At 33.3% G+C, this 27029-nt stretch overlaps 2 protein-coding genes across 6 annotated transcripts in view; both read left to right on the forward strand.

The window, feature by feature from the left end:
- Positions 1 to 3476, forward strand: part of LOC119633833 (trissin receptor) — a 61590-nt gene extending 58114 nt beyond the window's left edge. For 4 of the 5 annotated variants that reach the window (XM_038027609.1, XM_038027608.1, XM_038027607.1 and 1 more), the window contains 3 exons: positions 1163 to 1467; positions 1548 to 1770; positions 2264 to 2314. In XM_038027609.1, the coding sequence (XP_037883537.1) occupies positions 1163 to 1467; positions 1548 to 1770; positions 2264 to 2314 (579 nt within the window). Of the gene's footprint in view, positions 1 to 1162; positions 1468 to 1547; positions 1771 to 2263 lie in introns of all 5 variants that reach the window. The other variant, XM_038027605.1, reaches the window with a different exon arrangement.
- Positions 3477 to 9108: 5632 nt separating this feature from the next.
- LOC119632807 lies at positions 9109 to 12140 on the forward strand. The gene is made up of 3 exons (XM_038025922.1): positions 9109 to 9299; positions 9987 to 10116; positions 10599 to 12140. Exons 1-3 carry the CDS (start codon positions 9289 to 9291, stop codon positions 12138 to 12140), a joined length of 1683 nt encoding a protein of 560 aa, XP_037881850.1. The 5' UTR covers positions 9109 to 9288.
- Positions 12141 to 27029: the final 14889 nt, after the last annotated feature.

Consider the following 27029-nt stretch of genomic DNA (forward strand, 5'->3'; position numbering starts at 1 on the left):
TGAAGCGTTGGCATCTACGGCGTGAGATGACTCCTTTGGGAGATACGATGATTCTAATTGTATATAGGATATCGAAGATACAGAACATCCTTGCGACAAATTCATTGGTCTAAAAGGATACCATTTAGGAAAATAAAAACTTTTTTTGTAAAGCGCTGGTGTATATAAATAGTGTCATGTTAAGTCGGCTACGTATGAGGATACGTATTTTTAAAATCTGTTATCCCTATAAAAAAATATAAATAAAAAACAACAAAGTTTTCTAACAAAGTTATTTTTAATTCCGAGTTGCTTCGATAGCTTCTACTACATTTTGGTTTGGGTTTCACACTTAAACTACCCACAGTTTGCATACATGTATTGCTATCGAAAGAAATCATCTTAATTCGCTTTGTTTCGATTTTTTGACCTTGGATTAATCGATCGGGAAATGTTTGTGCCAGCTATCTATCCTTATATTTGCGATAGTACCAATTCGACAAAAAAAAAAGATGTCAATCGTGGAATATTTAGACATCATCGACTTCATGGAAACTAGGTTAACTATAAAAAAAAAAAAAAAAATACGAAAAAATTGTGGAATATTAGATGCCTTATGAACCATTTTTTAAAAGAACAATAACAAAAAGAATCGCATTTATGCGTAACTGTCAAGGTATGAATTTATGCTGGTCGACAAGTCCATAAAATTGAAGAAGGTTAAAGCAAACCATGATGCATGCAGCATATCTTATTCGATTTAAATAGCATCCGCAGTGCAAAATTGAATCTCATGAATTTTACCGATTCAAAATGCAGCTTCTTTAAGTACAAGAGAGAGAGAGAGAGATGTCTGTTAAATATTTACATTAAATTTTCTTCAAAAGCCAAGAGTCACATCTACTGTTTCTCACATATAATGTTTTCCATTTCCTGCATTTCGCTTTTATTAGTGTGGAAATGCCTTTAGTCACTTTTCTTAATTAAAATCTTCTTCCTTTTTTTTTTGTTTTTTTTGTATATACATTAGATATATGTATGTACGTATATGTGTGCTAACTTCAATGCACAACGCATGGAGATTCGTATAATATAAATTGTATTCGCTTTGCCGAACTAGAAATTTGCCAGTACGTATGGTTTGCTTTGTTGCCCAAAAGAAAAAAAAAATTTTTTCTTTCAGGTAACATTGGATTCTGATCGTCCGGTAGTAAGTGCATGTCGCAAGACCAGTTTTTATAACCACAATCATCTTCATCATTATCATCATTCCCATCAGCAGTCAGAATATCAAAATTCAACGCAGGCAACAAATACAACGAGCCGTCATAACGTACACAGTGGACAACGTGTTACACATATATCGCATTCCTCATCCAATAATGTGTTACGTGCTCGCCGTGGGGTCGTACGAATGTTAATCATATTCGTTTTAACTTTCGCATTATGTAATTTACCGTATCACGCACGAAAAATGTGGCAGTATTGGTAAGTGCATAAAAACATTTTTTTTATTAAATAATTTTTTATTTAATAAAATATTATTAAAAATCTTTTAACATTATTAGGTCACATTCGTATCGTGGCGACTCAAATTTTAATGCTCTATTTACACCTTTAACATTTCTGGTGACTTATTTCAATTCTGGCATCAATCCATTGCTTTATGCATTTCTTAGTCGTAATTTCCGCAAAGGTATGCGAGAATTGCTAATGTGCTCTTGGCGCGGCAAAAGCAAAACAAAATCATCCATCAACTCATCTATACATCATAAACGTGCAGCATTGCAGGTAAATGCTTAAATCATTATTGACAAAAAACGCTCTTCATTTTAATTGTTATTTGGCAAATATAAAACATATAACACAAAGTGGTGGCCAGTGCAATAACGGCGCTATTACCTATGTACGATATTCACATTATTGGTTTCCATAAGCGTAGCATAACCTTCTGAATGGACATGTCCGTTAAAGGAGGTAATCAATCATAGTAGACGTCTCATATACTGCCTCGGATTAATTAAAAAAATTTTCAAATTTTCATATGTAGTATACTTAGCTTGCTTACGGTCTAGGAGAAAAAAAAGTAACTTAAAAATACTAAAAAAGTTATTCAATATGAAAATGAAATAAAGTTTGACATGACAGTCGCAAAAAATGTTCTTGACAAAAACTAATGTAAGACATAGGCATAAGCAATTTTGCACTGTTTTTACTCTTGGTCGTGTATGCTTCGGATTCGCTTCAGGTTGGATAACCGTTTTCTTGTTTATATTCATTTCAGACACATTCGTTACCCACAGACACTACGCATGTAGGAAACGAACAACTATGATGATCCATTTTGATAAGAGGATTTTTCGAAACCAAGACGCCAAAATCAAGGAAATCTCAATTAATTTAATTATCAAAAATAAAAAGAATAAATAAATAAATTCGAGACTGAATTTCAAATTGAAATCCTTTCGACTGTGAAAAATGAAAGAGTAACGTAAATTCATTTAAAAAAATTCCGTAGAGAAGAGAAGGCCTGCGGATTGAGTGAGATCACCTTTACTAAGAGTAATTTTATAACATTTTAATAAGTATATGTTGGTAAAATTTCTAATAATTTCTATTATACTCTGCAAATTATTGGTGACAATACTTAACTTAAACTTAAGATTATTTTGTTATGCTCGCCCATATTTGAGTTGATGGAGCTTATGTAACTAAGGTTATACGACTAACTTCTTTGGGTATCCCACTTTCGGTAATAGTTGAACTTAACCGATAGAGGCTACTGCGGAGCATTCATGCATATAGCTAGGCGTACACGTCAATAAATTGCAAGGTCATTGCAAGTTTAGTTATCAAAGCGAGTTATAAAGTCGAAAATATATATATTTTTCGTAAATACTTCATTAATTTTTACGATTAAAATTGAAATAAGTAAAAAACCTTGGAAAATAATCTTTGGCATCCGCTATCTTTTACGGTGTTTGCACTTAGAATAGATTTCGATGATTTCATCCAATGATTTTCCTTCAAAACAAAATTGTTTACATTGCATTGAAAAGCATTAAGTGATTCATTTTGATTGTTCTTCGTTTAGATGCAACACCATAAGTTTACACACTTGAACAATACACGGAGGCAAGGGAAAATTTATCGATTTTCAACATACCAAATTTCAATGCTGCCAAATCGAGAACTACTTTGACATAAAAACACGAATTTCACTGAAATTACAAAATATGTGACGAAAAATGTGATTTTTTCCACTCTTTCACTGTAAACCCCGTGCATAATTGCATTTTTACGGAATCACTTAGCAGTATGTGAAAAATATTCAATCTCGATTTAGTGAACTGCAATATATTTCATATATAGTTGGATCATGTTCTTTTTTAAAGTTAATTATCCTCTAGTGAGGGAGTAGTATAAGTGAAAACGCAACTCAAAACTACTTTTTATATAACTTAGTATAAAATTTGTTATATAAATAAATATATGTATATATGTATGTAGTTTTATGTAAAATAACAAATCCGATTAAATAAAATTTTACTCATCGCTCATATCTCATATCTTTTAAACTGGACAGACAAATCCCCCAAAAATTTCATAAGAAATGCTTTAATTTGCAATAAGTGCAAGGCTTGTTATTGTTAAGAAGGATGGACAAGATTCAAAAAAGTGTTACAAATTTTGTTAATGCAAATGTGCCTCTTATCGTCTTATGTCTGTTAAACTTGTGCGCATACAACTCTGAATGAAAACTGAATGGATTGTAATCTTTTTCTCTAATTAAAGAAATGTTTACGTCATCCTTTATGATGCTTGGTATTAAATATACATAACATATACCATGTAAAGGGCATGTAAGTTATACAAAATTATAAAGCTATGTAAATAATTTAATACTTATAGAAGTTTTAATGAATTTAAAGTTAATAATAATTATAAATGTATAATAAATTAAATCTTATGCTAATAAATATAAAATTGAAATCATTATTTTGCAAAAGTGAAAACGAAAGTAAGTACTGATGGCGAAGGATTAAGGAGAGCTTATTCATTGCTGCAGACCGAATTTTTTTTTTTTAGAATTTTTATTCATTTTTCAACTGAGTAAATAAATTGTGCGGTTTTCGATTTTAATTGTCTATTAACTGTCATCTCTTGCTCGCGGTGCAATATAATGATAATGCCGTGACGTGCTGGTTGAGCTTGACATGTGTTTTACCGGATTTAAATAATAATAATTGCTGTCACAAACACACTTTTCAACTTCAGTTTTTAAATTATTTAAATAATTTTCTTTTTGTCTTACTAATTGCAATACACTTTGTTAAAATTATGTCCTTCGTATGCGACTGCACTAGTTTCTGAGAATCAATCAAAACTCACAAATGTTCCGAGTCAGCTTTTTCATCACATTTCCTATGCGCAACAATGGATACAACAATTTTCGCTCTTTTATCGCACTGCGCTGAATTGATAAGAAACAAATATGGCAAAAAGTACCCGTAGTCAGCACCCAGTTAAAATGCAATATTGTGAGCACAAAGTGAACGTCTCATTTAAACTTCGGTGATACTATGATATCACGATCTGTCTTTAGGGTCTGTGTAAAGGATGTCAATATATTTAAAGCCTTCAGAGTTAAACGAGGAATTTTATCTAGTAGACGAGGAATTTTATATAGGAAGACGAGAATTTTATCTAGTATTCCACTAACATCTGCTTAATCGTTCCAGAAATATCCGGTCTTAACGTACTTGTGTGAGATTTACTTTAATAGAAGTAAATGAATATAAAAAAATAAAAAGTAAAAGCAAAGTAACGAAGAACTGCTCCTTCTGAGGCTATCTCTAAACCGTACGCTCTCAGATTTCGGATAATTCGTTACCATTGAAAAGTAAGAAAAGATTTAAGAATAAACGCGATTATTTTCATTTTGAACAAAAATAAATAAAAATATATGTCATCCCATTAATTCAAGTGCCCGCTTTTGCTCATCGTATCATCTTTGATTTTCCTCCTCAGTGAACTTGGTTCTGTTTCGTAGTTTTTTAAAATTATCAGTTAAAAATAACTCCGCAAATCGGTATAACTTTTATGAATGATGTCGCGGAATAATCGAAAAATCGTTTGCTTAGACCACTGAGATACCTAAGGCGAGCCAAAGATTTTGTGATAACGAGCTTCGGGTTATGACGTTATGCCGTATATTCAAGAAAAAATTAGGAACCGCCGCGTATTCATTAACGATATTTAAAATGCAAGTTCTTTATGATTGTGGGGAAGGAGAATTTGTTTTCTCTTGTACGTTTCCCTAAATGTTATTTTTATTTATTATTACAGGTAGTTAACACAGATTGTTTTATTAATTGTCATTTAGATCTTTTCTTGCATATGAATGAATGAATGAACGAACTGAAGGTAATTGATTCCGTTCTGTTAAAAGGAACTCTTTGTTATGCAGTTTTTACTTCTCATAAGCTAGCGTTGCTTGTGTGTGTTAGCCAACTAGGTTATTTATAAAGTTACAATCAATTTATTAAACTGGGTTGTTGGTTAACTTTGAAATGAATACACGTTAGCAGCGCATTTAAAGTAACGCCTTAATGCGAAAGTATGTTTTCACATATGACGTATTGTGGAGTTATGGAAAACCCCACGAATATTATTCGTTGGCAGAACATTTGAAATTGAAGAGCTACCGAGGCTTTCATAAAAATCTGTCGCAGGAGCCAATTTCAAAGAGCAATTCTGATTGATATGTTTACTTACTAAGAGAAATTAATAATAATAAAGAATATACGACTTCGAACGTTTAACCATCAAGAGACTATCACTTTTGGTGTGTTTGATATGTTGATATGTCTCACCCCCGCTCAATTCAAAAGAAAAATTCAACTTCTCACAAACACACAGCATTAAAATTTCTTTAGTTATCTGTAAGAACATACCAGTCAAGCAAAGTCGATTGTTGAATACCCTACACAACTTTGCTTAATGCAATTGTTTATTAATTTTCCTGAAGGAACACCCAAGAATTATGTAAAATCATATTTTTCACGAGAATTCCTATACGGGAGAGAGCCCAGGACGTGAACTGACGTGGCCTAAATTTAATAAATGTCAAAATGACTCGTCAAAAATTTTATCTTACTTCTTCTACTCGTATCAAAAAGTACTGAATATTATACTGTGTTATTATACTATGTCCATGGAAGCGGCGGTGTCCAAAATATAGATCTAAATTAATTCTTAGTTGAAGTAACCGTTACGAAGCAAAACGCATCAGAAAATACAAAAAAATTGAATCCTTCTGAGGGCTAAAGCTTTGCTTCTTCTAGAAAAGGTTACATGAGAGGAAAAACCGTAATATATGGTCCATATCTTGTGCTAATTTATGCTGAATACTTATCGGGAAGTATTGAAAATTGCAGTTTTTTTTTTATAAAAGCTTTTTTGCAATGACACAATATAAGGAGAGCGGTCGAAAAAATTATCCAACCTATGCCATTTTCAATAACGCACGTCTAGGTCAAAAGACATCAATGCACCAAATTTCTAATAAAAAGAACTTTTTTTTCATCAATTTTTATACTGTGCATCATTTGCGATAAGATCACGAATGCAACACAACGAAGGACTTCAAGAAGATGTGCAACTTTTATAGGTTCCTGTTCAGCTGTTGCGTCGATTTAAACATGTATTTCTATTTGCCCGCCTGCTCGGCTGGTGTCTGCATATGTGGCGTTGTGTTGAGACGGCATAAATTACTGTCGATATCGGACAATCGCGAAAGTAATTTTCAATTTTGTAATGATGACTTTCGATGTCGGAAACCGTCATTCGTTAAAGTTTGCGTTTCTTTCCACAACGAGTGTCGAATGCCACGTTTTACGTGTAAATCAAAATCGGGAAATGTATTCAAAGGAAAGGAAAACATTAATAAAGAAATTACGTAATCTCACGGGCAATAGAAATGACAAAATAATGGAAAAAGAATACAAAGTAATACCTTAGCTGTGCCATAAAACGGCTGTGAATTGTAAAAGCAGGGCTTAATAAAAAAAATTCTTCGAAACAAATGAAACCATAAATTGAAATGCAGTAAAGTTAGCAAAACCTGCCACTGTAGATGTAATTTATATTCTTAATATAATATAACTTACGGAAATTTAACTGACACGTCGAGGTTTATGTAAACAAAGTGAAGTTATTCTTAGGATTCTTGAAAATATGGTCGAAGGAATTTCTTGACACTTGCTTGCATGTGTATACTGCTCTGTTTCACCCTACTCTTGAATATACAATAGTAGTGTGTGAATATTCTTGTAGACGTCGTGCGGATCTCGAATGGGATTCATTGACCTCCCCAAATTAATACGGGATGACTTCTTCTCCCCGGCTACTTGGAAAGCTACTTGGAGGCTACTTGGGAAAATTTCCTTCAATATGCCATCTATGTGATACTAAGACGCCCACTGTGCCGAACAAGCTAACAACTTCATAATTCTTTACGCTTGTTCTTTACGAAGATGTTAATTCCATTAACAAGACACGCAACACTCTTCCGCGAACATACTCTATGATATTCCTGGTTTACCGGATTGCGTGCATATCTAGAGTGCATATACTGTATGAGAGGAATGTGTGCATTATATTATTAATTAAGACGTATATAGATGTTCATGTGTATTAGATTTCATGTGTATATATTGCAGTTTCTAATGTATGGAATGATTTTCTTTTCCAGATGACTCTATCATATGTCCTATACATATATTTAAATATTGTTACACATAGATACCAACATATAAGTTCTTCTTTACTGGGATGTACGCTATATATATATATAATCAATAATTGAATAAATAAATAACATTTTAGACTTTTCCATTAAAACGCTTGTAATTGTAAATAAATCAGAAGAATATTGTTTCTTTAGTTTTTCATTTCGCTTCTTCTTCTTTAGCTTAACTTTAATATTCACGCGTCAATTGCTATGGGGTTATATCGTTGAAAATGCAATGAATAGAAAATAATTATGATCTAGGAACAATCGGAGGATATTGTCATCAACGGACAAATATTTTTATACATCAGCGCATATCTATGAATTTTAGGTATGCAAGATCAGATTGAATATATTTATACCCTGCTTAGCTTATTCACTACTGTGCAAGCATTTTACATCATAACCTTAGCCATGTAGCCAATTTTCATGCGGAGAAGGACGACTCTACACTACTTCGTCTAATATTACATAATTCTTCACCTATTGTTGTCGATAACTAATAAAAATTATGCATTGCCTCTATTGAAATATTATATCTTGTGAGAATGCTTGTAAAAGGAGGAGAATATAAACTTATATAATCCAATTTTATCACAGTAAACTTACTTAAAGATTACTATTATTGAGGATGAAGTACGAAAAACTGCAAATCCATTTTCAATTTGGGTTTTTCCTTGGACCAGTCAGGTTGTTTTTGAATATCGCAAAAATTGAAATTAATACACAAGAAAGTTAGGCAGACAAACAGTTAACCAGGGGCGCCAGCGGACAGATATCATTCCATTGACCGAAAAGATTATTCGAAATCGATTGACATAATATAACGAGAATTTATTGGGTTTACGGAGCATTGCATACATCTGCACTACCTGACTATAACACTTCAAATGGTGTAGAATGTAAATATATTTAGAGAAAACCCTTAGGAAAAACCTTAGGAAACATTAACATATAAAAATGAACTTGGAATACCCTCGGTCTTTGCTCAGGTACTACAAACCATAGTCACTTCTGCTTCTATTTAACATAAGTTTTGACAAATAAAGCCAGATATAATTCATTTTCATAAAATTTCCCACAAAACATATAATAAAGAATTTTAAGATTTGCCGTCATTTCAATCTTAATTTGACAGCTTGTTGTAATTAAAAATTCATGAATTTAATCAGCACAAATATTCAAGATATTCTTGGAATTGATTATAAAAACTTATGTTTTTCCATAAAGCGATTAAAGAAAGACCAAAATATTCCATAGATATAAAATCTAAACTAAACGAATAAAAAGAAAAATAATTTGATAATACATCCAGTGGAAAATCTGACTTTGTCGACTAAGGAGTATAACTAACAAGCACTGTTAACGAATAGTTGAAATAGTTGAAATCACTTATTCAACAATTACAACCGTCGCTTAAAATCGAATCCGGATATATTTCAACTGTCTACTGTGAATATTGAAATATATATCTACAAGAAGTTTTGGAGCCTTCCACTCAATCATATCCCAGGATGTCAAATATGTAAGTAAAAATTTCAATTTAATACTTTTACAGTTATAAGAGATTCGTCGTATGTCTATCACTGCGATTTTGCATCGCCCTCTGTAAATGCCAGCAAAACTTTTCAAAATGTTAAAGATTTCGGAAAACCCTATCATGCATTCAACATCATTGCGCATAAAAGAATGCGACAATTAAATTTTTGAAGTAAGTAATATTTTTGGGTAGAGTCACAAACAATATCCATATTTTTTACTTTAGTTATCAACTTTCCCTAAATTCTTCGAATGGAGGCAAACATTGTGACTGTGATGTATTTAAACTTTCTGCTACATTTTTGGCCAAAGCCGGAAGGATCTTAAAATTCGATTCACGCTTCAAATTTGTATCTCTAGAATCAAATTTGTTAATCAATTTCCAAGTATCCGCTTTATACGCTGACAAGCTCATCAATTCTGCCCACTTATATCTACCCTCCCATAAAGGAGGCTATTTATGATTCGGCCTAATAGACACTTTTACTTATCAATCTTTTAAAAATATCTTTGGTATACTTGGAATTCATATTCAGTTATTCATCTATCCTTACACATAATCTCTGGTCATATGCTAAGGTGTGAGCAAACTTAGTTAAAGGCCAGCTAACTTTTGAAAGAGATTTGTTCTCTACAGAAAACGTTCTCATATATTCTTAACTTTTATGATTAGCATCGCGGACAATGGAAATGCATGTAAACCACTTCCTTTGGAAATGTGCCGCAGTTCACCTTACTACAGTGCAAATCAACTGGATCACGATCCAACCGCGGAAGCTATACAATCAGACATAGAATCTAAGGTAAGTTTAACAATACCACTAAACAATATCTATAAGTAAGACTATACAACAAACACAAGAAAGTTTTATGGTTTCCCGCTATCTGACTATTGAATAAAAAAAATTCGGTGAGATCAACAAATAAAAAGGCAAAAGTGTTCGTTCATTGGACAAGAATCAATTACGTTTTTCGCTTTCGTACAAAATGAAGGGAACGTATTAGTAAGATGCCGCTTGGGGAAGTATACGCCCTGTATAAAATCTACTTTTGTTTCCCAGATTTTATTATATAAACAAACAAACGGATGCAATCGATATTGCGGAAATAGTGATGCATTTTGCATCGTCATGTAATGTTTATCTAAAGTGGTTTATAGGGGACGCACTCTTAGTAAAACCTTGTTTGTTCAAACACTTTACAGCACATTTGCTTAACTACATTTCTTTCTGTCGATAAAGGTCACATATACACATATTAAAGCAGGATATTTTACTTATTTCAGAGTATATCATGCAGTAAGCAGAACATACGAAATGACGAAACTAATGCAGCACTTGCCTTACCCGATGAAATGTGGTTACAAATTTTCTGCAATTTATCATATGCGGATTTATCACAAGTAAATTTGGTCTGCAAACATTGGTCTCAATTGGCTCGTGCACCTGCACTAACACGCAAATCCAAGTTGGTCATCGTTAGAGAAAACTTGAAAGATATTTGCGATCTTCTAGAACGTAAAGATTTTAAATTTCAAACTGTAGAAATAGTTGACGGATTCGATAGCGCTAATTGCGTAGAACATGCATTATTATTAAAAATGTTCCAATATTTGAGGTCGGATATCGTTCAACTAAAACTGGATAGACCCTCAAGTCTTTCAGTGCTCAATAATCCTTTAACGAAACTAAAGGAATTGGATTTGTCAAATATGCGCTTAGCGGAAAGCTTATCGATAGATTTAAGTAAATTTTCAAAACTTAAATCCTTATTACTGCCTTATGGCGGAGAGTGCCATCTCAAAATTCAATTATCGTCTCCTTTAACCGAAATGCCAAAAATACGCTTAGAAAAACTACGCATCGCTAGCTATTATCCCAACTACTTAAACTTATTAACAACGAATGTGTCCTCATTGCGTACACTCGAAATCAACCTCGTATCTCCTAGTTTGACGGAACAGATTCACTTACATGAAATCTTTAACAAGTTTACACAATTGAAGGTACTACGTGTTGGTGGATTTGTGAATATGATAGACCATAGCACGAGATTTCTCTTAGAAAATCTTCCAAAAGAAAATCAACTCAAAACTATAATTGTCGATTTGGATGCTAAACCGGTGGAATTTTTGGATTTAATTTGCCGAAAATGGTTTAGCTGCATAGAAACGTTGGAGTTGCGGCTGACCGTATTTGACGCGGAAAGGCGTAACAGCGGGAATTTGGCTAAACGGCTAAGCGTCCTGAGCGGCAAGTTGCGCCGTCTGAGTTTGGATGCCAGGGAATTCACTCCCCAAGATCTCATTCATAGTATAGCTCCAAAAACAAATACAAAACTAACTGAATTGGAATTGTTCAAACCCCATTTGACGGGAGAGTTGCTCTTTACGCTGTTTCAACGTTTGCCTAATTTAACGACACTCGATTTGAGTTTCAGCCAGTTAACCGATGAAGAAATGTGTGGCATTTTTCGCCGGCTCACACGTTTGCGGCACCTTTTTCTGGGTCCATGTTGCTCAAAAACCAACATAAAAAATCTTTGCTTAAAACCCAACATAAGCAATTTAAAAGGTCTGCGAAGACTTCGTTCATGTTTTTGTCCCATCAGGATTCTCTGGATATTGAATTTAAATTTTAAATTTAATGAATTAAGCCATCTCGAGCTCTATTCGTGTGGAAGGACCAGAGAATGCTCTTTTTCGAATTTTGAAGAAATTAGCACATATTTTCCGGCTCTTGAAGAGCTAGACGCTGACGGTTACGATTTATGCGTTAACGATATCACAAAAGTGCGTAACAATTGTCCTCGCTTACTTTATTTGTAGAATATATTCGACGAGTGGAAGACATTTGCAGATATATCTATTTAAATGGAAAAATATTAAAGGAATTGTACCAAATATTTTTTATTTGGCAATAAAATTAAAAAAAAAAATTTGTTAGTAAGAAGAGAGCCAAAAACTAGTAGTTTTACTTAAATACATCGATGGCGATTATTCTCCGCAAATATCGTAAAATGATTATAATTCGGACATGTAGGTACGTATAACATAAACTTACAAAGTCAGACAGGAGCGCCTCTCACCTTTTTTGCTATTGCCATCGCTAATCTGTCTTTCTCATATAATATTAATAATGATATCTTATTATCGTAGGAGGGCTGATCTCTTGAGAAACTGAGCTACGCATAAAAAAATTGTATATCAAATGGCTGTCCATCGCTTTTGATAACAAAATACTGAAAATTATATCTTTTTGTAAATATTTACTTTTTAAAATTTTTTATAAAAAAGTTTAAAGGAAGTGATATTCAAAAACTGATCGCAACACATCTGTATTTAGAACATTCATGTAGTATGTCACCGATTAATGACGATAGTACGAGTTTTCTATATAACCAGTTATCTGAGAAGCAATCGTAAAAATAGCCCGATTGGAACGTAAATGGCTCTTGCCGGGTTTTAAGAGGTTTAAATGGAAGATACGGAGTCGCATTCTTCCATTAAAACTATTTAAGGGAATTTTTCCCTTTCAGTGATGGGCAGAAAAATTGTAAGCTTAGGCCAACAATAAGCATCGTTTGTTACTACGGTTTTTGAATTTCAAAATTAAATGCTGCTTCCTGCTTCCTTCAAAGAAAATGTGTTGCAAAGGTCACAAGATGCTATCCGAATTATATGAGAAGATAAGCCTTATCATAGCTGTCATCTGTTAGAAGAAATCGGATACCGATTTTTCATGAATTGAATAATTGCTTGAAAATCTATGGTTCAGGATACTTGCTTCCATTCCTTAAGCAGTAAGTTTTTGATAATCTTTAAAGCTTCTCTACGAATACAGTAGAACTAAAAAGCATCTCTGTAATTGCTTGTTTATCCAGACAGTCTGCTTCTTCGCTGAGTGAGAAAATAAACTAACTTGGTACCAGAAGAAGCTTGAGTTCAGTTACTGAGTAATTTCCAATGTACGTAAAGATGTGAGCTGCATACAGATCATGCCTCTCCGTGTCGAAATTATTTGAATAGCAGACTTACCATCAGTTATAAAGGTTATCTTGCGATAACCTATTGGCTCGATGTACCCAATTGCGCCACCAATTGTTACTAATTCTATAAAAATCAAGTAAAGCCGCTTTCCATTTTTTTGTAAAATTAGACTGCATTTCAATCGTTTCACCTGACCCATTACCATGTAGAGATGCATCATTGGGATATGTATTAAATATATATTGAATTTGTCTATACAGATGATATGGGCTAACACTGAAGCTAGATTTCGAGCACCATGGTGAAGAAGATGCTCAAGGAAGTGTGTATTCAATTAGTGAATGAGCAAATTCGGTAGTAATTTGTTATAGCAGATAGCATAACTTGAAAGCGCATTTCGGGAAGTGATTTCTATTGTACACTGACGGTCTTGTACATAAGGCCGTGGATAGAAAGGCTCTGTATCGTGTTAGTAGTTCACACGGGAGTAAGTACAACGAAAAAGGACAATTGTCTTAACTGGTGTAAGAACTGAACTGTGTCGAACTTATCTGTTTTGAAATGTTTAAATTTGTCTATTAAAATATTAAAGCTTACAAAAGGAAGACATACTGTCAAAACACACATTAAACCATACTATCAAAACCATCTCTCATTAATTTCACGGAATTGACAGTGTTATTGGCGTGCTTAATTACCTTTTATACCCGTCACCGAAGGATGCGAGGCATATTCATTTTGTCGAAACGCTTGACGCACCCAGAGAGAAGCATATATATAAATATATATATGAATATTTTGTTGCATTAGCTAATTGCTTCTCGACTTAACCAAATAAATGATGATAATTTAAAACATAATAACTTATGAAAATTGTGTTTGCTATTTGTCATTAGATTTTCAAAGCTTTTGTAAGAATTTGCTTGCGATGTTAAATTATTTTTTTATAATCTCTTTAATAACGTGTGCTGTGAGCCATCGATCATCGGCAACAATCTCTCTGAGTAATATCACGGATTTTATGCGAGAAACAGAGGGTATTGCAGGGAAAATCTCCAAACGTGGCGATCATACAATATGGAAAATCTTACATCCAGTCGAATCGAAATACTCAAAATATCTGGTGTTCATAGAAGGCTCAGTTGAACGGAATATTGTATTCGTTTTTGCTGGCGTTATAGTGAGAGAGAATCGCGTCTTAACCACCGGTTTCATGGTTAATTTGCTTCAAATTTTGAATAACGTGTAAGTGTACACGACAAACACACGAAAATCGAAAGAATACGCGACCATTCGAATCCAAAATGCATATGCATCATGTTCGTAACTCATAAATCATTGTTTATCATGTAGTATGAGTGATGACTCGAAGGCACTTTTAGAGAAGAGAGTTGTGGCCGGTCAACCAAGTCTTGAAGTTGAAGTAGAAAAATCTCAAGTTGTTCACTTCAAAGAGTCGGAGTATGAGAATGATGGTAGTCTTCCGCGTACTAATCAGGTTGCAATGATTCGATTGTTGCAGAAGTTGAAATTTACTGCTCAAACGGTTTCGATGATGCCAATAAACAGAAAAAAATTTGATGACGAAGTTATCTGTGTGATTCCAAGTTGGGGCCAGAGTGAGGTAAAGTTATTTCTCCATTTAAATCTTCAAGTTTTTTTAATTTTAATTTTTAACCTCTTAACAAATCGCCCGAACTAGACTTTATGTTCGAAGAATCACGTATTTGATACTAGAGTGAGAACACTAAGAAGAGATGATTGCCTCAAACATATCCCTAATCTTCAGGAAGCAACGATATGTTTTCATAGTGCCGAAGAAGGAGTTAAACCATGTGATATTACTCCTGGCGCTCCTCTTATATGTAACGGTATATTAAAAATTTTAATTGCTTTTTAAAGAAATTTTTTCATTGATCTTAACCATTATGATCTTATTGTTTGAAAGATGAATTAGTTGGTATAGTCGGTACAAATCAGAACTGCTTTAATCAAGATTTTTTGAACGAGCCCCGCCAAGCAGGCAGTATTAGCGCAATCTCAGATAAGTGGCTTGCTAGATTTCAAGAAGAAGACGACGAAGAAGAGGATTTTTTGAGAAAGAATTATAGACAACTTCGCTCTTCATCATGCTACAAGTTTCCAACTGCTCACTTATTTATAGGTGGTACCATGGTATCTATATATATTGCTTTGATTTTTTAAACACATTAACTTGGGCTTTGATTTTACTTCGCGTGATAACATCGTTTCGCATTGCTTTCTAAGTCAAATTAGTTTCAAATATATGCTTTATTTTTAATAAATTTTCTTTATTCTTAACGAAAATATATACTTGGAAGCTTTATTCTTCTCCCACTGAATATGGTTAGCGAGAGACTTCTCATATTACATATCTATCTTATTTTTTAATTTTTTATGGAAGATGTGCAAAATTTATCCATAGCTGCGTAGCTTTGTTGGCCTTTATTTATGAGTGCTTGATACCATCCATTTTTGCTAATTATTCGTTGCTAATAAAACGTTATCGTCATTTATAACAATTATAAGAAAAACATATATTTTCGTTATTGTTGTTTGTTAAGATGTGCACAGCTCCTTTGTATGCAAATGTAACTAACCTTTGCTCTCTGTAAATACCTGTTGAGAAGTCATAGTTTCGTGTTCGTCTGTCATGTTCTCATCTCAGGCATATATCTCGTGTTACCAATATTGCTCTTATTTACATATCAGAGATAGCGTACAGAAAGAATTTCATATGGTCACATCTTCACACCCCTTACTGTTGGTAATGCCAAACTAAAATAAAAAAAAAACTAATATCAATCAGTAAAAGCTTTAATACAAATTTTTCGAAGCCATTTTTACGCTTTTATTTATTAGGTGTTTGCAGATGTGTTTTGATCGTTTTTTCAATTCCAAAAGTAATTTATGTTACATCATACATGTTACATCGATCTGAACAATCGGTAGTCAGAAAACGTTATGTCTGCGTTATTGCCGCTGCGTGCGGCAAAATTTGCCATTCGAGCTGCAATAGTGTATCCCTGACAATTCTTGCAGCTTGTGATGTGGCGTTTTTACGTAAGAGGGATATTTTGCGTCTGTTAACCGCTATTGCGGGTCCTTTTTGCGACACAAGCACATTATGCAATTCGTTCAATTGACGTTAGTAGACACCTGCAGTAACAGTTTCATTCGATTTTAGCAGCTCTTAATACACTACAACTTGCTGATCCCACCATATACGCAGCAGAACTTTGTGAACATGAACATTCCGCTTTGGTGTCGATGTCCATGGGTCTCCTGGACTTAGGCATGACTTTCTTCTTTTTTTGTTTGACAAGCAACGAAACCGTGATATTGAAAAGGTTTGAAATTTTCTGCTTATTCGTATGCTGGCCATTTCCATTCCTGCTGCATCTATCCCATCCCATGTAAACGTCTAGACACAATTGATTCATCAACTGGGAAGCTGTTTGAAAGTTTTTTAAGAGTTTGAGCTGGGTTTTCGTTCAATATGCCTTGCATTTGACTGTCTGCTTTTTTGGCCCTTCAGACCGTTCTTTCTCATTGACATCAAAATCACCACTTTTCAATCGTTGGAACCAAAACCGACAATTGGTATATGATAGAGCATTATCACCATAAGCTTCTAAAAGAGTTTTTGAGCTGAGTGATTCGAGCTCTTCATGATTAGCATCTGTGCGCACTAAAGAAATCAATAATACTAAATGGAAAACTGTTATTTTATGTAGAGAAAGGTCAAACTCATCGGATTTAATCGTTATGTGCACTGGCACTTAGCTTTACTTTGTTATTTTCAACAATAGATGTCGCTAATAAAAATGCTCACAAACGGATATTATTAATTTTCCTCTTCACATCTATCGCAGTCAGCATCCTGGGTTTGTCGTCTGAAAAAATAGGTTTTCTGGTTATGCTTGCTTGGATGGAAGGAAACAAGGATGCGATTATTAGGCGCATACTTTGCTATTGAAAAGAAAAAGTTGCTTCTGATAAATGTTACAAAATGGAATCATTTTTGGGAGGCAGTATTCGTCTGGGACGTTCCCTGGCAAGCAGCGTAACTGGTCCAAATTTGATTAAAAAAAAAAAAAACCGTTACGTCTATATTCCTACCTTTTCAATATTTCATTTAAGGTGTAAAAACAGCCCAAAATGAATATAAAATTCTTTGTCTGCGTCTTAATAAAGTTAGCGTTACTTTTGTTGTTGTATTGTTGTTTATATAATTATATTATGTAATTAAACTATATTTGATTAATAACCCGTTAATTTTGCGTGTTATACGTCCGCGACGTTTTTTTTTTTTTTTAATTTTTTATTGTTTTTTGCATACTACTCGTCCGCTACATAGAATAGAACAGCGTAGAGTAAATATTGTAGTGTAAGAAGTAATGTGTGTATGAAATGTCATATGAAAGAACTGAAAAGTGCGAGAGTAAAAAGAGTTTAAAAGGGAGCAGACTCATAATATGGCTGCGGAAGTGTATTATATCTTGTCTCTATTAAGCAAAAACAAAACAAAAATTTTTGATTGACAACGTTACGGTGCACAGAAGTATACTGTATGTAGATTATTGATGAATATATGTCTGTTCACTACTTGACCATAAATTGAAATTTCAAATTCATCCATGATATATACATGTCAGTTAAATTGGATCATGAGATCTCTTTTGTATAACTATGATAGGTTTTTTTTATCTCCGAAGACTAACACCATTGTACCTTTGTCAAAAAAAAAAAAAAGATTCCTTTATCGGCCTAACATTTGAACGGTCTAGCACGTATGGAAAACTATTCATTCAAATTCATTCTTTTTTTTGTTGACATCAAAATCAATATTTTTGAAATCTCCTACGTGTTTCACCAGCTATGTTTGTGTAGATTAAGCCATTGTTATATTGGATTTAAATTTGCACTGATTTACAAAACTGAAGGTTTTAAAAAAATTTATTTAATAAATGCATTGGATCTTCTAGAATCTATTAAAAATAATTCATTACTTGAGAGGAAATTTTCCCTTGAAATTCGAGATTCATCCTTGATTGCTTAAAAAAGACTGGCTCTGGCAAGTGAACCCTTGCTGGTAAGTTATAGCCTAATGTCGTACTTGACGTCATCTAACTCCGACACACTATAAGGGCCAAAACAGGTCATTGCAGCGGGGTCATCAAGATAGCTTGGAAATTGCGACATATAGATTAAGCGCAAGATTGTATGAACGGACATCAGACAATCATGAGCCAATATTCCTAAACCAACTCCAAAGATGATTGTTAATTTGCTCGTAAAAGACAAAGGGTAGAGATAGAATTGAATCAAGTTCTTTTGGGCGTTACATACATTCACACGAATTTAATCCTTTATAGGTTTAATTTTTCTTTTCTTTTTACACACCACTTAGAAGACAAAAGAGAAAAGAAAAAGACATAAAAAGTGATATCAATAAAAAAAAAAAAAATTTAAACATCTGGCGTAGGACACATTTAGAGTCTAGTTCGACATAGAAGTTAGCGGAAAAATACGATGTCGACATATAGTCGACATAGGAATGGAAACGCCGATAACGTTGGGTGTAATAAAACAAAGTTTTAGTGTGTACAATTGTCTACGCATATACACACACATTCGCATACATACATACATACACATAAATATATTTTCACGTGCAAAGAAAATTGAACATATTTTCATAAGCAGACAGAACTTTTGATCCATTAATCTTATCCATATTAAAGTTTGAGTTGACAGATGTAAGTTTTTCTTTTCCAATACATGCGACTATAAACAATTTGTGAAAAGGATGAGAATAAAACATATGAAATTGGTTGTTAGTAAATTTCTTTCTAATTTTATTGCAATATTTACGATCGCTCGATGTGTTTCTCTTTGTTTTTCACAAATTGTTCCCCACTTCAGGATTAATGTTCGGCTTTATTTTATAATTAAAAACATACAAGTATATCGTAATTTTGTGTAACATCTTGCTAAAGTGTTTGTGTCTTCTGTTAAAAAAGAGGTTAAGAGCATTTGAATTGACATTTTCATAAAATCCTTTGCCACTAATAATAAACGTGAAATTGTAATTTTAGTAATGCGTAAAATAAAGTGTCAACAGTTGCTGACAACCGCTTTAATAAATTTTTGCTAAAATAAGCGCGAATGTCAGAGGCTTGCCTTAGTATTCAACCCCCGCAATCCTCCCAAATAACTACTAATTTTGTAATTCCCATAAATAAGCTTTCAATGATTAAGGTAGCGTCGAGATTGCATTTATCCAAATTTATCTTCCTTCCACTCCTCCACTTCCACTCCCTTCCATTTTCCCATTAGTATTGTGAGCAAAAATATTATTATCATTAAATACACCTTAAGGCAGGTTTAACGCGTGACTGTCTTCATAGACCGCGTGTTCCAAGGTATTACCAAGTCGTGAATCTTGAAAGAGAAGAGATCAAAACTGATAATGGTGAAAAGAAGCGTTACATTTGCGAAAGTTAACCATATTGATCTGAATGTAGCACGATAAGTGTGTATGCGAAATCATTATTTGAGAATATTTTAATCATATTAAAAGCAAGTACAACAACACTTTAGTGGGCTATTAACTCTCAATAAATACCCTCCACGACTTCGCTTCTCATACAAGGGCTTTTCAAAAGAAAGCCTTACATGAGGAGTTGTTGGAAAACTATTCCGTGCCATGGCATTTTCAGTAGTGTTCGTTCTTGGTTTAAAATCCGTCGGCGCCATATATTTCACCAAGATGTATCAAAACTTGCGACAAAAATAGAAGAGGAACAGGCTGACAACCAAACTTAGCTTCATTCAAAAAGTGAATGTGAAGCAAACGTGATTCTGAGTCGATCGGTATAATGAAATACGGGTTCATCTCAAGTTCTTCTGGACGTTGCATGCGTCCGCACATCGTTTGAGTACCACAAGTGGTGTAAGTTACAAAGAGCATCTGAAAAAGTATGTCGGAAAAAGTAAAAGGTTATGTAAGGTGTTTATTTAATCATATAGCTTGAATTTTCCGCGGAAAGTCTTTGCATAATTATCGTGCTGTTTGACGATTGATGCGATGATAACGCCCAGAATGTGTTGAGGGGACTTAAAAGTTTTGCTTACATCTTTCAATAGCTATTTTCAAATGTGAGTTTCACGACTTGAATAATAAGAAAACCTTTGAAATGTCAAAGTATTTCAATCAGTTTCGATCTCAGATACTGATCGGATAATTATCGTTAAAGAAAGTCTTCTAAGTTCTAAGTTTTAGGAAACAACAACGGGTTTCTCTTGCTTACAATGGCCTAACAATTATAACGGAAAGCTCTTCATTTCATGTGTAAACGGATAGTATCGTTTAATTTGAATCAAATTTTTTCTACGTTAAAGCAAACGGTTGCGCACTTTAGTCAGTACACACTTAGTTCGTCTTCTTCTGCTATTCTGCAAATTAACAACCGAAAATTCGCCGGGATGTCCAAAGAAGGTATGAAAGAGATACATACATAGTGTATTTTTACAAAAAAAAAAAAAAAAAGGGAACGAGATGAATAAAAATTTTGAACGCTTGCTCCATTAATTCCGCCCTGATTTCACTAATAGCACGTTAAGCATTCAATTTTAAATTGGTTTATTGCGGGACGCTAACGACTTGAAATGACCGCTTGAGAAAATGTTAGATAACAACTCTGTTCGATATCAAAATTACTTGGAATTAGTGAATCGTTAAATTAACCCAAAGGCGATCAGTTACTCGACCAATTGCATGATGCAACCAGTAGCCATAGGTTGTTCAAACCAGGCAGACAAGAGTTTCTGATGCAGTCAATATCAAAATCGACCTATAATGCACTCGATTCTATTGAATGAGAGTGCATGGGGTTACTGCCGTATGCGGAGAAAAGGCGCCTCTGTTCTGCAATTTCAAATGCTTTTGCTTATTAGTACGGCAAGTGCTTGCAAATTACCTTAAGACGTTGTTGGTTTATATCAGGATATAATTTTCCATTTTTGAGATTGCGAAAAAAAAATGGGCCGTCATTCGCATAAGAGTTCAAGTATGCGTGCACGATATTTAATTACTTTTTTATTTTCTTATGAATTAATTAAATTTTGACTATTTGTTGCCTACATACACATGAACATTTGCTATATAAAAGTATGCATAAGTTTTTGTTTAAATGAAACGCGCTTTAATTGCCACTATATATACACATGCAAGGATGCATCTGTTCACCCAAAACTCTTATGAAGATAAAGAGAGAAAGATTTTTATTAAAAAGTTTGTGACAGGCACCGATTAATTTAAAGAAATTTATTGCATTTAACTTAAATAAGAGTTAATGTAAACATATCAAGATAGAAATAGAAAAAAAAATATTCGTATCATTTTTATATTAGATAATTTTTTTTGTAAATTAATTTCATTTGAGATAAATTAAAAAATGCTTCTTCTTCGAATGTACTTTGCTACAGAAAATTCTTCCACTCTTTTCTAGAGATCTTTCCTTACGTTTGCATCTCATTAAATTGCATTGAGATAAGTAATATTTATTTAATAATATTATTGAATGCAAATATTTTTTATGGGAGGTATTTCAATGAAGCATATTTGCCAAAGTGTATCCGCGAAGTGTTGCGAATTTAATTGTTGCAAATCAATGAAATTTCATTTTTTTATATTCAATTAATAAATGCGTAAATAAACATGAATGGCTAACGGGGTATCAACAAACTTCCTTTGATCAAACATTTGCATAGCTTATGTGCAGTCCTCAGTTCTTAAAACTTAAGGATTCAATAAACGGCATACAGTTATTTTATTGGCTGTAAAAGTGAAAAGTCGCTGACATTTTTCATTTTTGAAAATATTAAATATCATAAGCGAAAGTAAAAGTGCACAATATCAAGTACCATTAATGTTTAATGCTTTCCTCAATGAGCTCTTAACGCCAAGCAAGTGTTTAAACAGCTTAACGTATAACTTTTTGTACAAGTGGATTGTAAGAAAGTTTCTCTTTTGTCATTGTTTTCAACTGAATGCTGAATAAAAAGAAAGGAAATAAAATACGCTATAAAAGAGTTAATGAAGCGTAATGCGAATATTTATATAGATTATAGCAGGATAGCATAATTTAGCTTAAAACGAATCGGAAATACTTAGACCGTTCACGATAGCGATAAATTTCGATCTTATTTTCTATTTAAAGCTTTTTTGCTTTTTTTGTTTATTGCATTCATTCAACAAAAATTGCTTTTCCTTGTATATCCTAAATGTGAAAACAAATATGAACGTTATAGTCGGACATGGTCGAACTTTAGATACCCTACACTACTTTGCCTAGTACAAGATTTCGTTCGTTTTGGTGGCAACACATCAAAAATTATACACTATAGTCGGACAAGACCGAACGTTAGATACCCTACACCACTTCGCCCAGCACAAGGATTCATTCATTTTGGTGGCAACACATCAAAAATTGAACATTATTTGCTTGTGTAGGCATACTTTCGTGAATATCCGCCTGTTGGAGAAGGCCCAAAACATCGCAGTAGCTGATCCAAATTGTGCAAACTTAATTTATTTGCCAAAGATAGATTTTAATATTTTGTTGCTGTTTCGGCCATGAAAAAACCATACACTAGACTTTCTTGCCATATAAAAGTTAGCTTTTCCACATAAGGCCTAAATAATAGATCTAGGTGATCCAAATTGCTTACGCTTAAATATTCAAAATTAAATCTTATTCTAAAGGGCTTACCATATAGGGGATATCAAGAAATATATGGTTCACTTAAATTTCGTTTCAAGTCACAATTGTGGACAAATTTTCATCATAAAAAAAATTTCGATCATTGGACATTCTTCGCTTATAAGGCAAAAACTAAATGTACGTTGTCCAAGCTTGGTAAGATTGTTTTTCATGTCAAATTAATATATTGCTACAATTTTCACCATGGAGTATTGAATATAAAATTTTTTTACACATACGAAGATTCGGTTTTCGTGGGAATAGGTACATGAGAGGAGAGCAAAAATTGCTGCAATCGGTTCAAATTTTTTACAAGAAGTAAGAATGTCGAAATAATGTTACGCAGCGATTTTTGCCGAGAAATTTCGAAAGTTGCAATATTTTAGTTTATATAACAGCTATTCAACCACTCCGTATATAGTTTCGGTGATCCAGTCCGCACCATTCCCGATAGGGCTCGTCCATGGGCCAAAGCACACCAGTGTGCATAATTTCTTCAAAATATCTCAAAACTCAATATACCTTTGTGCTACAAGTGGTGTAGAGTGTAATACAATCAAATCGAAAAATTTACTTTTATACGCAAAAGTGAACAAAAATGTTTCATTAACTACTTTAAAGCATTGGCATTAGATTGAACAACCAATGTCGATTAGGATATTGTCCACATACGAAGAAAATTTCAATAAACTTGCCAAAATTGCACTTTGTAGAAAATGAGCACATTATTAAAACTACTTATGCCTATAGCCTTCAGCTTGTTGATGATGGACAATAAGGACTTATACCGTAGACTTAGCAAAAGTAATTGGAATTTCCGGTATTAGTAGAGATAAGCAGTGCCTTTTGAGTCGTATGAAAAACATTTCATTCAACCTTTTAGAGATGAATATCTAAGGTTGGATGTGTAAGGCATCGTTCAGTGTGATAAAAAAATTGTAAAAATAACGTAGAGTTTAGCTAACATCTCATTTAAGGCAGCTCGCAATTTAAGTTCACATGAAATTATGTCATCTACAGATTGGCGTTTTCGATGTAAACAACAAACTATGCCATGTAATTACTATCGTCGCTGATTTTCTCTGCAAGAAAAATTTTTGACTTGAACAACTGCGGTGCGATTTTAATCGTTTCATAAAAGTGCTGGTTTTTATTGAAAAGACTGCACAGATAGTCTACATTCAAATTTCCAAAACGAAAGATTCCTGGCAACACGTCATTCATATACAATGATGGCGAAGGAGACAATGATTATTACAGGTAAACTCAATAAGAGAATTTACAGATTGATAGCACGAGATATTTTAATCATTTTTTCGATTCCCTTTCCATACCTTGTTCCTTGTCCTTCTCTAATTTTGATCTTATAGCTTGTTGATTGATTGATTTCTTTATTATATCCACCATTCAAGGATGGGGATATACTCCGCTCCGAAGCTCTCTGAATTTCTTTCAAAAGTTCTTAGTACCACTTGATTACTTTAGTGCAGTGTGTCTTGTTTGCCAATATATAGTCTCTAGGGCCGAGGTCTTGAATTCGGTTGTCTACTTTTTCCAACTTGATGACTTGGCTTTTTAATAAGCCAAAGTTTTGCGCCGTCTTTAACACTTAAATTGTCTGCCCACACATGAGGGAGCATTTTCCGCTCAAGCCGAGTTAAGACCGACAACTTACAAGTCACAGCAGATATTCGCCGAAAAGTTAATAAAGATGATCACGCACACCATCATGCCATACAATAAATTTCAACTTGTAGCGTAATAGTTGCTAAGTGGTCTGTGAGAAGTGTCAACTAGTAGGCTAACAACAATATGGATCTGATCGCCCAATTGCAAATCCAATTGTATTGATTCGGGCTGGTGGATGTCAAAGATTCAGCGTAAGGTCAACAAAACTTTCAAATTTACTGATAGTAGTTACGCGTGGCATCATAAATCAACTGAAAATATCGGATATCATGGAATTTTTTGTTGGACTAACTTTGGAACCTACAGACAGAGCTGCTTGCACCGACTTTGGTATTCGCGCCTATTACGAACATATATGGTTTACGGCATTTTGGACATGTATAGGGTGCACTGTGGTTGATATAACAAGAATTTCGATTGTTGACGCCTATTAGAACATAATTTGAAATTGATATGTGGGTATGTAGGAATGTAGGAAAAGACATTAGCCGCCCCTTTGCCTAATTAACATTTTGAATGGATAAAAAAAGTGTATATTCCTCGGGGAAAATAAAACCATTTTTACATTTCATTTAAATTTACTATGCACGATATGCTATAATGCACTGGAGATAATGATTTGTTATTATCACGTTAATTATAAAAATTACCAGTTAATGAAAGTTAAATAAAATTTTAATATTATTCCATGTAATTGAAATAATTTCTTTTTTTTCTATTAATATTAAATTTTCTATTTAAATAAACTCAATAATGAAGGCATTAAAGTAAATATGACGTCATGCCTATTATTGCTATGATTGTCCAACTTGCGCTGAATGCGTGCATAAAGCGTTTCGTTATTTTTTTATGTAAAAGAGTATTAAACTAATACACAGTTTAAATACTACATAGTTGTAGAGAATAAATTTGATTACCATTTGATATATTTTACGCATTTTAAAAATTCAACAATCATAATGTAAATATATAATATAATATATACACACACACAGCTAGTCATGCTAACCAAATAAGAAGTTCATATGTGTGGCCTTAGTACAACAATTGAATGAAATTTCTTGATTGTGTGAGTGTTGGAATTTTTAAATTATTAATGAAAATATTTTGCAATTTTCAATATTTCTTTTCAAGTTACTTTCCTTCTTTTCGCAAAATCCATTTGCATTGCAAACTTCGTATTTCGCAATCAATTGGAGTTGCATGCATTTTGTATTGATATATTGAAAGCTGCATAAATAAGCAAAGGAAGAATTAGACATCGCTAAAACATATATGTATATATGTTATCGGACTCCGAATGTGATAAGGAATATTATTGCACTTGCATATTTTTGCTTGAGCCTAGGACTACACCTGTTAGATAAAAGAATCAATGAGAAAAATGTCATTTGAGAGGAAACCACTCTAAAGCCATACAAAAAGTACATTTTTCACATTTCTTTTTTTTTATGGAAAGAGATAGAGCAATATTCGCGGACCTTACGAACGAACAACAAATTCTCTTTGACAAATTTTGGAAAACTGAAAAGACCAGAGATATTCTGGTGGGGCATAATGAATGAACGATGTGCCTGCGACACGCAGCATAGAAGATGCAAATTTGCATTGAAAACAAGTAAGAAAATTATGTTCGATCTTGACCGAACCTTTTATACCCATCACTGTTCCACCAAAAAAAGAAAACAGAAAAAGTAAAAGAATTATATTTTCATGCTTCGTAATATGGAGAGGTCGCGGCTGATTTTTTCTAGTTTCAGAATAAAAATTTTCGTCGCATAGGAGCGTGGGCGTTGTAGGCGTATTCTTTGAAAATCTTAAGCCATTCTTTTGGAAATTTGTAGATGGTATTTTTACTTAAACTGCACACTACACAGTTGGCCAAAACAGACAGATGGTCAGAAGAACAGGCTGACTTGTTTAGGTGCATACAAGGGTTGTAACTGGCTACGAATCTGTACAAATTAAGGGGTTTCTGAAGCTAGTTTCTGCGTTTTATAAAGATATAGAAAAAATAATTCAAGTTTGATACACTATAATATCGGATAGGCTACTTCGAAGATATTGCAAAAGAATCGACTACTAAATGGGTATATATAACTTGGTTGAACTTAAACAAACTTTTAAAGCGTGCTACAGATAGGTTGCTTATAGTATTCATTCCTTTTTTTATTAACCTTTGTTCTCCCAACTTTAAATGTTTTTTCCTTTTACTTTTCCTCGATAATTTTATACTACAGCTTCTGCT

This window comes from Glossina fuscipes, unplaced genomic scaffold, assembly GCF_014805625.2.
Source record: "Glossina fuscipes isolate IAEA_lab_2018 unplaced genomic scaffold, Yale_Gfus_2 2, whole genome shotgun sequence".
NCBI classification, from domain to species: domain Eukaryota; kingdom Metazoa; phylum Arthropoda; class Insecta; order Diptera; family Glossinidae; genus Glossina; species Glossina fuscipes.

What these genes read in the sequence shown, in the direction of transcription:
- LOC119632807 (XM_038025922.1), top strand. An exon ending in AATCAGACATAGAATCTAAG is followed by an intron (nt 10,117 to 10,598) that starts GTAAGTTTAACA and finishes TACTTATTTCAG; the next exon opens with AGTATATCATGCAGTAAGCA.